At 40.6% G+C, this 13,310-nt stretch overlaps 1 protein-coding gene across 1 annotated transcript; it reads right to left on the reverse strand.

Annotated features, from left to right (window-relative positions):
• Window positions 1-1,150: 1,150 nt before the first annotated feature.
• On the reverse strand, window positions 1,151-13,004 carry LOC140562856 (alanine aminotransferase 2-like). Its single transcript, XM_072688719.1, has 11 exons — window positions 12,900-13,004; window positions 11,064-11,153; window positions 9,619-9,727; window positions 9,397-9,527; window positions 9,060-9,303; window positions 7,254-7,333; window positions 6,546-6,682; window positions 2,534-2,708; window positions 2,022-2,177; window positions 1,382-1,494; window positions 1,151-1,241 (listed from the first exon to the last, which is right to left on the reverse strand). The coding sequence occupies exons 1-11, from the start codon at window positions 13,002-13,004 to the stop codon at window positions 1,151-1,153; spliced, it is 1,431 nt and encodes a 476-aa protein (XP_072544820.1).
• Window positions 13,005-13,310: the final 306 nt, after the last annotated feature.

The raw sequence follows: 13,310 nt of genomic DNA on the forward strand, positions 1-13,310 counted from the left end.
ATTGATTGATTAACCTCTTTAAAATTTTAAGTCTTTTTAAACTTAGAAATCTGTATGTATTTTTCTCTTGCGTGCAGTGCATAGATAATCCACCAGGGAGCAGGAAACATGCATCTCCTTCATGTTTATGTAATTGATTATTTAATTAATTCTTAATGAATTCATTGTTGTTTGTCATCTTGCATGTTTAAGGTGATGGTAACTTCAGGCTCATGTAGATGGCGCTGCACAAGGCTGATGGGGCTATAAATACCTGCGGGGTGAGTGACATTACTTTGAGAATAGTGCAGTACAGTGCAGTGAGGGTCTTGATGGATGTGTGGAAAATGGGTCACAAAGCAGATGCAATTAATGATTGGCTAAAAGGAGTGACTGCGTTTGTGTGTAGCCAAAGACCACAGTGTGAAGGAAGTAGCTGAATCTCCAGGTGTATGGAAGCATACGGTCATACGGGTCTACCAGCAGTGGCAGAAATCCCAATCTACAGGATTGACTGACAGTTTCTAGGCAAGAACTGCTTCTAGAAGTCAAAGAAGATCCTTCACCACCAACTTCTAAAAGAATGCTCCACAGGGAACTTGTTCATTTATAAGCCGTGAAGCCGAGCAGCTGCCCCTGTCCATCACACTTGCAGGTATTTCATCCTTGTGCAGCACCACCTAAACAATTTTTTATTTACTTCATGAAACACCCTCCTGTCCTACAATTTCTGACGGATGCTGTTCATGAACACTCAAGTATTGCTTAGTACAGTGGTGCTTCCCAACCCTGGTCATGGCCCCAGGTTAGTGGCTTCCTACTCTTACACAGACCATCAACTCAGGAGGGTCTTGTTCATTATCCGAGTAGCTGGATGTGATGAGGGCAGGGGGCCTTCCAGGACCAGGCTTGGGGACCACTGGTTTAATAGTTCCATGATTCAGTGGATATGCTTGTGTCAGCGAGGTTCCTATGAAGGTGGCCTTCAAATAAAAGTGTTCAAATTTGGAGAGAGCATGGAGGTAATTTTTCAGAGGACACTTGGATATGGCTCTAGATATGGCTCATTAAGATCAGCTTACAGTAACAGAGCAACATTAGCAATCTAAAATCTTGACCAACAACTGATTGCAATCCACATTGCTTTAGCTGTCAGCTCAGCAAACACCGATCAAGGGAACTCTTTTATGAAGCGGAGGTGGAAACTCTTCAGCCTCTGCAGCACATCCTCCATTGTGTCTTGTGGGGTTGCCAGACAAATCCTTAACAAGGAAAAAAAAGGTCATTCAGCTTGATTGCCAGTGTTAGAGCTGGCACATTATAAAAGGGACTATAGGGGAAACCATGAAAACAGCTTGTTGATAGAGCTACTAAGAAGGTGAATTGTAGGCAGTGAGGGTACCTGATGTGATGGGTCCCCTTTTTTTGTCTGAGTTCGCAGCCTGGTGCCACACACAGCCCTGTTTCCTCCAGCAAGCGCAGGCTGTACAGCAGGTCTGGATCTAACTCCTTCTCCTGTTAACATAAAGACCACACCAACGATTACCCATCACTCTAGCTTGACCTGGCAGCTGCCATATGCAGGGGTGAAGTACACTGAGTCAGCAGTTTATTAGCTATGTGTGTGGTGCCCGTGGAGCTCAGGGGCCCAACACTGGTTGGTTGGTGTGGCGCAACAGATAACACCACTACCTGCCACTGGGCTACCACACCATGTGGGAGACTGGGGTTCTATTCCCAGTCTGGGTGATTATGGTGCACTACACCAATAAGAGTCCTTGGGCAAGACTCCTAACACTACATTGGCCCACATCTGTAATATGAGTAACCTTGTAAGTCGCTTTGGATAAGAGCATCAGCTAAATGCCGATAATGTAACATTGGCAGCTTGACAACCCCATCATCAATAGCCCGGGCAGATCTGTGTCAGTACATACCCTGAAGTAACATCAATTGTAATGTGTGTAGTTAATCTAGAGTTTCTGGTAAAGGGGAATATGATTTCATGCACCTTAAGATAGGGTTGACCCTGTAAAACTGACCTTAGCATGTTTCATTGCTGCCTGGGACAAATGCAGACGTAGGAAGGCAAAAATCCCCCCCTTGATGGGTTGGCAAGTCATTCCAGGCAAGCCACTGACCACATCCAGAATCCTCTGCACGTTGTTCATTATTGCACTCCTAATTGACTGGACCTCCTGAAAAGAGACAAAATTGGGACCATATACGCAGAGTAGAACAAACAATAGGATTGGTGGATTTCTCGGCAGGTGCCATAGGAAGAGAGGAGTGGATTAAGGCGGGAAGTGAGGATTGACCGCACGATTAGGCTTCTAACAAACACTAATCGGCTCTCTGACTCTGCAGCCAAAATATTTTCTGGATGTTAGCTGCCCAATAATAGAAAAGAAAGTTAGGTAGAGCTAGACCACCCTGTGCGCGAGGTTTTATGTTTATAGAAATCTTAAGGATTTTAAAATGAATCATCTTTGATTTAAGACTGTACCTAAACATTAAAACACTTTTGCAAAACATCAAAATTATGTGATCTCACTTGAGCATATAGAGCGTAGGAAGGCTCTCCAGGTTGTGGGGGGTTAGTCATCACGTCCAAGGTGATCTGTCCAGGCACAGGCGCACTTGCATTGGTAGAAAAGAGCGTGTGGGCATAATGCATCACCAAAGGGTCAAGGTTCACCATCTCCACATATCCACAGCGTAGACCACACCTACCAAATAAGGACATCAGATATCAGAATCATCAGAATCAGAATCAGACTTTATTGGCCATGTATGCTTACACATACAAGGAATTTGTTTTTGGTTACAGTAGCTCACAGTGCACGATGACTGACATTACTGAAATAACAAACACACCCACACACACACACAGTGACATACACACACAGACACACCTGTAAACACACCTGTAAACACACCTGTTAACATGTGCAGAGTTGTATATTTAAAGTAAAGTGCTAAGTGCAGCAGTAAAGAACAGTGCAGACTGGATTAAATAGATATAAATATGGAGAACAGAGGAGTCACTGGTTGAGACTGTAGTACAGATTGTTCTGAGGCACTATCAGATAAATAAAAGTGCAGTACAGAGAAAGAAGAGTGAGAGAACATCTGGTTAGGATGTATGTATGTAATAGACTGTATAACCATGAAGTAACCATGATCAAATGTCTGTCAATCAAAAGGGAACATCCTAGTTAAATAAATGAGTTTCAACCCTCATAACTTAAAGGTTTGACAGAATTTGTGATTTTGAATTCTTTGAATTGTCCATCCATCAAAGTTCTCTCACCAGTATACCCGGTTAACCACTTTTTAAACAGCCTATGGTCCGCTGGTGGGCCGAAAGTGTAATTACAAAATGTCTAATCTATCTAATCTAATCTATTACCAAAGAACAGCCCCACCAGTATGTATAGAAGTCTCTGTAGTTACTGAGTAATACACAGTAATATTATCTTTAACCTCTTTAACAAGGGGTTAAAGAAAATACATCATGCAACCAATGGGAGTTGCTACAGTGATTAAGAAATACTAACTGCTAGCATAGCAACTGGAGTAGAGGCCAATTAGCCAGCTAGCATAAAAAAGGTCAAACAGCCTTAAGTATTAATCCCAAAATGCTAGCTCACTTACGAGGCTTTGGGGCAGCTCAAATACACTGTTAAAAATAAAAGGTGCTACACATGGGTCTTTGAGCTCTGCCATAGAAAAGCCACTGTTGGTTCCCTAAAGAAGCAGGCTTGCAGTAGAGATGTGTGAGCGTGGAGAAAATTTCAAAGAACCTTCCAAAGAACCTTCATTGGTTCTCATTTAAAGGTTCTTCAATCTCACACATCACTATTACAAACATGGTGTCTTCTATGGCAGTGCTTCCCAACCCTGGTGGTCCTGGAGGACCTCCTTCCCTGCACATTTTAGTGGTTTCCTGCTCACATTCATCTCAGGAAGGGCTTGTTAATTAACTGATTAGCTGCATTAGGTGCGTTGGGTGCAGGGTAAACGTCTGAGTTGAGGGCTGGGGGTCCTTCAGGACCAGGGTTGGGAACCACTGTTCTATGGCCTTACTTCAAGAACCATTTGTAACACCTGCAGCAAAGGTTACAGTTTTTATGTTGGCCAGAGTGATCATTTTTTAGTTTCATCGTCAGGCAGGTGTCTTACTACATGTCACTTTCTGATGTTAATACTAGCAGTGTAATGATTCCATTGATTAAATGAGATTAGATTAAATATTTAATATTATCATGAGTTTATTCATTTCATTTAGTTTTTAAAAACTACTAAATGCACAAACGTGACTAGAGGAACTATTTATATAGTTGGAAAATATAGATAATATAGATAGTAACACCAATTATTTTGGAAATGTTGGTTAAGTTAAGTCTTAAATTTGACCTTTGTGACCTTGCCAGGAAAGATCTGGACTAATCTCGCCCCTGTATCTAGTCTCCTACATCAAGTAGTACTTTAAACTTTGAGCATTACCAAGCCAAATAGACACAATTACACATACAACACAACACACACACACACAGACACACACACACACACACACACACAAAGTCAGCAAAGATATCTGTGCTCAAACATTACAAAATACAGACAACAGAAGATCCTGCTGTGACATTCAGGGGTGGGAGTGTGTGAGGCATTGTGGATGTTGCTGTTCCCACTAAAATCACAGCCGTAACAAGTCAGTTTGATCCTGGATTGCTGAGCAGAACTACAGGACAAGCCAGGCAAATTCACTACAGGCACTACACTTCCCATCATGCCTCAGCATCTTTCCGAAAGCACGAACAGCTGTTGTCTGTTGTCTGCATTTTGTAATGTAAAGCAGATATCTTTGCTGACTGTGTGTGTATGTGTGTGTGTGTGTGTGTGTGTGTGGTGTTGTATGTGTAATTGTGTCTATTTGGTTTGGTAATGATAAAAGTTTAAAGTACTACTTGATGCAGGGGACTCAGATTCAGGGGTGAGATTAGTCCAGGTCTTTAAAGGTCAAATTTAAGACTTAACCAACACTTCCAAAATGGTGTTATTATCTATATTATCTATATTTTTCAACTATATAAATAGTTCCTCTAGTCACGTTTGTGCATTCTGTTTGTGCTTTCAGTCAGAGCCAGGTTATTTTGTTTTTGTGGAGCAGAGAAATGAACATTCGTCAATAATTAAAAGACACACAGACACAGACAAGCTAATGAGAGCTCATAGCTGTGTGTTGTGATTAAGGCCACTTATAACTGTATAACCTACCAAACCCACACATTAGACCTCTCTTACGTTAGCATATAGCATATGGGCTTCATTTATGCCAGCTGGAAAAGGGGCATTGATGACACCAGCTTGCAAAACAAGCATTGTGATATAACAGTGCTAGTTTATATAATATAAATATAACATATATAACAGTAAACATTAACATAAAAAAACTTTTAAGCTTTTAAAATCGTTTTAAGCTTTTAAAATCGGTAACTAGCTAAGCTGAAATGCAAAGACAAAATCACAATTTCAGATGTATTTCAAAACTTGAAATGGAAACTCAATGGAAGTCAATGGAACAAGATTTTATTCCAGGTCATTTTGGAGCATTTCTATTGGTCCGTTCACCATAATATTCTAATATAATGTAAAGAACAACTGCCCTTTTAAAATTACCTTTTTAAACAGTTAACGAGCTAACCTGAAATGCAAAGACAAAATGACAATTTCACATATAGGTTTTATGCCACAGAGGAATATTAATTATTATTATTTATGTTTGTTTATTATTATTAGTAGTAGTAGTATCATTATCATTGTCAGCCCCTCGGTACTGCGCCCTCCCACAGGCTCACAGAAGGACTTTTGTTGTGTTTCTGTTCTGGTTTTGATTCATGGACTCGGTTCTTGTTCATTTGCGTTCATGTATGTTCGGTTCAGTGTCTTGATTCATGTTCATGTGTTTGATTCAGTTTCATCATGTCTTGTTTAGTTAATGTGTTTCACCTGAGACGGGGGGTACTTAAAGAGCTCGGACACTGAGCTCCTCGCTGAGAATTGTAGGTTCAGAGCCTCAAAGTAGCCCGAGAGGCTCATGACTCAGATCACGGTTTGTTTAGGTCAGATTGGTTCACAGTTCAGGTCCACTAGTGGACCTTGCTTCTTTCGTCGGGTTTTGCGAGGCACAATCGCTTGGATACATCCGCAACTCGCGCTCCAGCTAGACGTACCCCTTTTTTGTTAATAAAGTACTTGCATTGGATCCATCTCTGCGAGTGTTCGTCCCTCGGTGTCTGGCCTAACCAGCCATGACAATCATTATCATTATATTTACTATTGTTATTATTATGTATTATAATATTATAATATTATAATAACTAGATAGTGATATTAATTATTATTACTGCATTATACTGATGTGCCCCTCTAAATTCTGTTTGTGCCCCAGTACAACAAGTAGTCTATAAACATCCCCTACTGTTAGTAAAATTCTGCTCTCCTATTGGCCAGTCAGCACTGTGAAGGCAATTCAAAATATTTCCATTCTAAAAACTCACTCTCCCATGAATCCTTTGGAGATGGAGTGGAAGGAGGCCAGCTCCATGTTACTGGAGAATGGAGGTCCCATTTCAGACAGCACCTTCTTATACGAATGAAACTCACTGTCGTCCCCGAACACACAGCTCTGGTACACCTGGGGGAGGGAGACAGGAGAACAGAAAGGCAAAACTATTCACGTGTCAAAAACTCAAAAACTGGACCGATGCCATAGAAGAACCACTTATAGAACCAGTATAGAGATGTGACCTTTAAAATGATAAAGAATCTTACATTTGCACCAAGAGAGTTTTTTTAGGGGTCTTTTAAAGGTTCTTCACAATCACACACACGTCTCTACAACAAACATGGTTCTTCTATGGCACTCAAATCTAACCAAAGAACCATTTGTAGCACCGTTATTTTTAAGAGTGTTCTTCAAAATAGCAGCTTTACAGAAGCCATGAAAAACCTTCTTAACTTTTAATGGAAGTCAATGGAACAAGATTTTATTCCAGGTCATTTTGGAGCATCTATTGGTCCGTTCATCATAATATTCTAATATAATGTAAAGAACAACAGCCAGATTCAAATTCTGTCAAGAAGTCAAAAACACTCAATATGACAAAAACCTTCACATTCATACAGCATGAAAAAGAAGCTCATCTAATAAAAGAAACCGTGGACTTTTCTGTTCACTGAGTCGTGCTTTAATGAAAAGCAGTCACCTCATCTGCCAATAGGAAGAGCCCTTCTTCTGCAGCAAAGCGGATGACCTCCTCAATAGAGGCCTTACTCTGCACATGACCTGGTGAAAGCACAGGAAACATTTGCACAACTTTGGTTAAACTGAGTGAAAGCGAGAGTGAGGTGAGTGGCATGCCTTGTTTTGAGGTTTGGGGTGGGGTTAGATGTCACACAGATGTGGTCTGACTTTTCATAAGCAGGGTTGAGAGGGTTGTTATTAAAAACGTGGAACAGATCACTGACTGTTAAAAGTGTAAACTGGAGCCTGTACAGAATCCGATTACTTTCCATTTTTTGGATTCATAACATTAAATAAAAACAGCTTTAACTTAACCCCTTAAACAGCCTATGGGCCACCGGTGGGCCGAAAGTATTATTACAAGCTTCTATTACCAGAGAATAGCCCCACCAGTTTGTGTAGGAAGGACATCAGCACAAAGATGATTCTTGAATGGTCCCATTTTTATCCGTTTGGCTTTAGTACAGAAGGCCCTGTAGTTACTGAGTAATACACCCCAATACACCCCAATAACACTCCAAGGATTATCACACACTAAAGTGTATTACTCAGTTGCTACAGGTCCTTCTGTACTAAAGCCAAACGGACCAAAATGGGACCATTCAAGAATCATCTTTGTGCTGATGTCCTTCCTACACATGTGCCATATGCCTTCCATTTCTTAATGAGGAATTTAGCCGAACTGCAGGGGATGTCCAGTCACTCGGACACTCTTCAGTATCATTTCTTGGAGTTGGGTGGAGCGTTCTTTTGTCCTTATGGTGTATTTGTAGCCAGCAACATGGGCGCACATGCCCCGATGATTTTAGCCTGGGCCAGCCTTATTTCATACTGGACATTTGAGCATACTGGATAGCTCATAGCTGTATGTTGTGGTTAAGGCCACTTATAACCATATGACCTACCAAACACACACACACATTAGACCACTGGGGCAAAGGCATTCATTAAACTAGCAAAGGCAGCAGTTGCGTTAGCATAGGCTTTATTTATGCTAGCTTGTAAAAGAAGGGCATTGATAGCATAAGCTTGCAAAATGAGCGTTGTGATATTACTCACAGTTTAATTGAATTATTATGACTAACATTATTATTATTATTATTATTATTATTATTATTATTATTATTATTATTATTATCTAGTGTTATTATTAGCATTATTAGTACATTATACAGCTGCCTCTCTAAATTCTGTGTGTGCCCCCGACTTACACTCTTCAATAACCTTTTCTTGGAGTTGCGTGGGGTGTTCATTTGTCCTTATGGTGTATTTGTAGCCAGGCCCATGAGCGCACATGGGCACTTCCAGGGATTTTGGGCCCCATGAAAAGATATTACACTGATCCCCACAACTTAATTCATTTTTTTTTTAAAAAGGCCCCTGTCAGCCGCAGGCCCTTAGAATCGTCCTAATCCCCCCAGTACAACGCCCCTGGCCAGGAGTACTGACCAAACAGTGACTGGAGCTTCCAGACAGGTGTCTTTGTACTGCAGTCAGGTGATCTCCACTCCACTAGTTGTGGGAATACTAGCACCGATTGCCTGGACCGTCGTTGAATTAGGTCAGTCACGGGGGGGTAAATATTAATGCAGTGACTTATTTTACAGTATATATTTTTATTTAATCAACAATACTTGAAACAAAATAGAAATCTGTCAATCACTTTGACATTAAATATTTTTTTGTGAATTATTGTAAAAAAAGGCAAATTATATCGATTTTTCATAGCCGGTGTAATCTCATGTTTCTTTGCACTTCCTACAGTTACCTGATGGATTCCCTGGATTGATGACATATAAAACCATTGGGTTGCAGTGCCCCCTGGCAGCATGGAGGGCTCTGCGTAGCTCTTGGATCTGCACCGTCCAGTCCTGCTCTTCACACAAGTAGTAGGGCACTGAGACTGCTCCTTGGGCGACCAGAGCCTTGTTAAAGCTGCGGTAGCAGGGCACAGGAGTGAGGACCCCAGTCTGCTGCGAGCCCTCACCCTTAACCAACAGCTTCAGCAACAGCTATGGGGAGAGAAATGTCAGTTATCATTGTCCTAGCCTATTCATTGTATCCCAGATCATTAAAGCACATGTATTTATTCCAGTGTGTCCCACCATAAGCGCATGCTGGGAACCACTTGTGATAGCGATGTTGTCAGGATCGGACGCAAAGCCGTCCCGTCTGGTGATGAATGCGGATATTGTGTGCCGGACCTGTTTTATCCCATATATAGCGGGATATGAACCTAATGAATTGTGGAAAACACCATTGTAATGAATGGATTGCCATAATATCATAGTAATAAATAAATAATAGAGTCTTTTTAAATACATCACCTAAGCTTCCACCTTCACATTCTCCTAGAAGCCTTTGGGCCCTCTGTCTCACATCCAAGGGTAAGCTGTCATCATGCATGAGGGAAGGGTAGAGGCAAGTGGCCAGGACCTGCACCACAGCCCACACAACTTAGTCATGTCTAGTCATGTAGCAGACATTTGTAACCAGAGAGTCTTCTAAATACAAGGCAACATTTAAGGTGTGGCATTTACAAAAGACAAAAGTGCACAAACATACAGTACAGGCCTTATCTGAGTTTGGACCATGCCTTTAAAATAGTGGTCATAATTTAGTCCTGATACCATGAGGGAGCAATGCCCTTTTAGGTGGAGTATAATGCAAAAATTGCTTGGCCACTAGGGGCACAAGTCTTCTGCCAGTTTATTGATGCCCTTGTGAATATGGCCTATAAATGTAGAGCATCAGTAGCTAACCTGGCAGGTTCAGTTCAGACCTTCTGGTAAAAATTTACCTTTACCTGGGGTAAAATATACACCATATGTCCAAATATCGGTGGAATTAATGCATTCAGCTACTTTATGTTGTACCTATTACTGATACAGATGTGTGAATGCACACACACACAGCTTGTCTAGTCCCTGTAGAGCAGCACTGTCAACAGAATATGACTCTATGGAGCAGATAAATATGAACCTATTGGCACCAGACGTGGGCTTGAGGCGTATAAAGCCCCCCAGCATTAAGCTGTGGAGCAGTGGAAGAATTGTGTTCTCTGGGATGATGGATGTTGGTGCTCCATCCAATACTTTTGGGATGAGTTGGGGAGTTAGGGATGAGGTGGGATGAGTGCTCCTCCAAAATCTAGTACAAAGGCTTCTTCCCTGGACAGTAGAGGCAGTTACTCTAACAGAAGCAGGATGGACTCTCTTGGCAGCAGTTTTGCTGCTGACTGCTAGGTCTGTGGTGTGGCTGACCCCCTGCTTCGACTCTAGCTTTCTAGAATTTCATAGTATTGTGCAACTTTAAATGTGAAGAAAAAATTCAATTGACAAAATTGCAGTAAAATATCACGGTATGTAAAAAGTATGCTATTCTAAATATGTGATATTATATTTTATTGATTTGAAGGAATGATTTACACTAGATTATGTGGCTGGAAATGTCAACCCTAACCCCAAAACCTTAAAAGCAGGACTGGCCTTGAATAAAGCTTCACTGGTGCTCCTGCTAGTCACTGGTGAAGAGACACTACAAATGGAAGCTGGCTGAAGTAGATAGCAATACACCCTCTTCCAGCCTCGGATATGGCTCAAGTCCTGTCCGGTTTGGTTTTAACTTCTCTGACTCTGGATTCAGCTCACGAATGGCTTGATAATTGACTGATGAGTCAGTCAGATAGGTTACAACTGGGACCACCATCCAGGAAGAAAAGGACATGGTAAAGCCTGACTACTGGGTGTGCACGTTTGAACAGAGAGCTTACCTGACGGACGAATGTAAGGGGCCTTATTCCCATTCCCTGGGGATTACCAGATGAGACATCAATCAGTTCTTTATAGGGCTTCGCTATACCCTGCAAAATATGGCAATGACGTAATTAGACATACACACCATGTATCACATCAGAGTCTGACCTTATTAACACCTCTTGGTTCATTGGTTTCTTTTTCTGGTTACAGATTGCACAAACAGTGACCAGAGAGGGGACAGATCTGTAGAGTTAATCATTATAAAAGTTGTAAAATATGAGACTGAAGTTTAATTTAGAACTGGTCTGGTTTTGTCCAGTGAAATATTTCCCATGCTTGTGTTCTTGTGCAGGTCACTGTAGCTTAATTCCAGTATTTCTTGTAATGCAAGTCTTAGATATGTTCAAGCATGTCTGTGTGATAAGAAGCACAAAGCTTTTTTTTGTTTACTTTTTTGTTTACTGTTGCCTGACTGAATGCATCAATGGCAGAATCACATATCACATATCAGACCAGGATGTGACAGGAAGGAAAAGTATAGAATAAATATATTTTTTAATGGATCATTTAATGCTTCAGTGAGACCAGGACTTTCCATATTCTGATTACTGCAAATATTAATGTTTTGTTATCTTTTGATGAAGATTTTTTTTAATTAGCCTATTATATGGCTAAAAGGGCAAATAGTTTTAACTGACAAATATTATAAAATATTGGCTTTATACATCAATTAGTTCTAGCAATGCAAGCTGATTGGTTGAGAAGCATTGTAATGGCTTTTCAATAATGTTTTTCTCAGGGCATTTATGTTGCTTCTTGTTTTTTCAGCACTGGTGTTCTGCGGAGTGATGCAGTGTTTTTGCGATACAGTGTTTATGACAAACAGTGTCACTCCACTAAATGCAATTGCTATAAATTACATGATAAACCAAGACATAACATAAATGCCCTGAGAAAAAGAACAAAAGATGACCCCAAACCAAACAAAACATACACAATAACAAACAACAAATGGACACAAAAAAAAACAAACTGGTGGACGGGAAACAGAGTTTAATTAGTTGGACTTGGACTTTTTTGGTAATGATTTAGATTTTAATGATTATAAAACTGTCACACACAAACCTTGTGTCTCCAAAATGTCAGCATTACAGCAGGAGGATAAAAACCTTAGCTTTCAATGCAAAGTAAAAATATTATTTAAACAAGATTTTATTTTGTTTCCACTCATTTACACTCAGATGATAAAGTGAGTTTCAGCAGGGCTGGTTGTGTTTAAGGCTGGCTGTCCTCAATCAACTAAATCTCTGTATCAGTTCACAATAGTATAGAATAATAATACTAACATTTATTTGTTGCTGGAGTAATTAGGGGGGTAATTATCTTTTCACAGCACTGTAAAATATGTTCATGTTATTGATGGGAATGTCTCTAGAGATTGTGTTCTTCTACTACTAAGGAGTTAGAGCTGAAATTACAGGTCAAGTAAAACAGTTAACTAATCCTACACTGTAGCATTTGCCTGTGGAGCATCCTGGCAATGAGAAGTGTGTGTTATCGACTGTGACACAGCCAGGATCTGTAAGTCTGATTTATGATGTTACTGCCAATGAGCCAATCACCAATAAGCTGAAAAAGAAATAATTTATTATTACATTAAACAGGGTTTCAGCTCGTTATCATTGACAAAATCAACCGACCGCCGTGGGGCAGATTAGAGATTTTAGTTCACACTTCCACAGGAGAAATGATAAACTGTGTCTGTAAAGCATGCAAATCATCGCTGAACCTCAACTCCAGTATGAGGAGAAGCGCCCTGGTTTCCAGTGCAGAGTACTGGCATGTCTTACCTGTTCAATCTCAACCCTGATTTCAACTGCTCGTCTTTCTAAGATCTCCTGCTCCGAGACTTTCATTTTTCTCACATCTGGATTGATTTCCCTCAGGAGCAACATCCTTTTGATATCTTCTATAAGGTTTGTTCTCTGTTGAAAGCTTTCCTTTAGCTCCCAGAATTCAGAATAATACAGAGTAAAGAGCTCCAGGAGTCTTCAGGAATCTGCCCTCTTTCTGGATGAAATCCCTGTTCTTTTAATGTTGAGATCTCAGAGCTTTTCGAAGCTCAAGATTAAGGGCTTTTCAGGGATGATTCACTAGACGTCCATTCATGTATCAGGTTCAAGTGTCTTCTTCCTTCTGGTTGTAGAAGCTGGGAATCTGGGAGTAAAGGACACAAATGCTGGAGTCATTAACGAGAAACG

Source organism: Salminus brasiliensis, chromosome 9 (assembly GCF_030463535.1).
Source record: "Salminus brasiliensis chromosome 9, fSalBra1.hap2, whole genome shotgun sequence".
Classification (NCBI taxonomy): Eukaryota; Metazoa; Chordata; class Actinopteri; order Characiformes; family Bryconidae; genus Salminus; species Salminus brasiliensis.

What these genes read in the sequence shown, in the direction of transcription:
- LOC140562856 (XM_072688719.1), bottom strand. Translation starts at nt 13,004, where the DNA reads ATGTTGCTCCTGAGGGAAATCAATCCAGATGTGAGAAAAATGAAAGTC. An exon ending in TCAGGGTTGAGATTGAACAG is followed by an intron (nt 11,154 to 12,899) that starts GTAAGACATGCC and finishes CATATTTTGCAG; the next exon opens with GGTATAGCGAAGCCCTATAA. An exon ending in GTTCCCAGCATGCGCTTATG is followed by an intron (nt 9,304 to 9,396) that starts GTGGGACACACT and finishes CTCTCCCCATAG; the next exon opens with CTGTTGCTGAAGCTGTTGGT.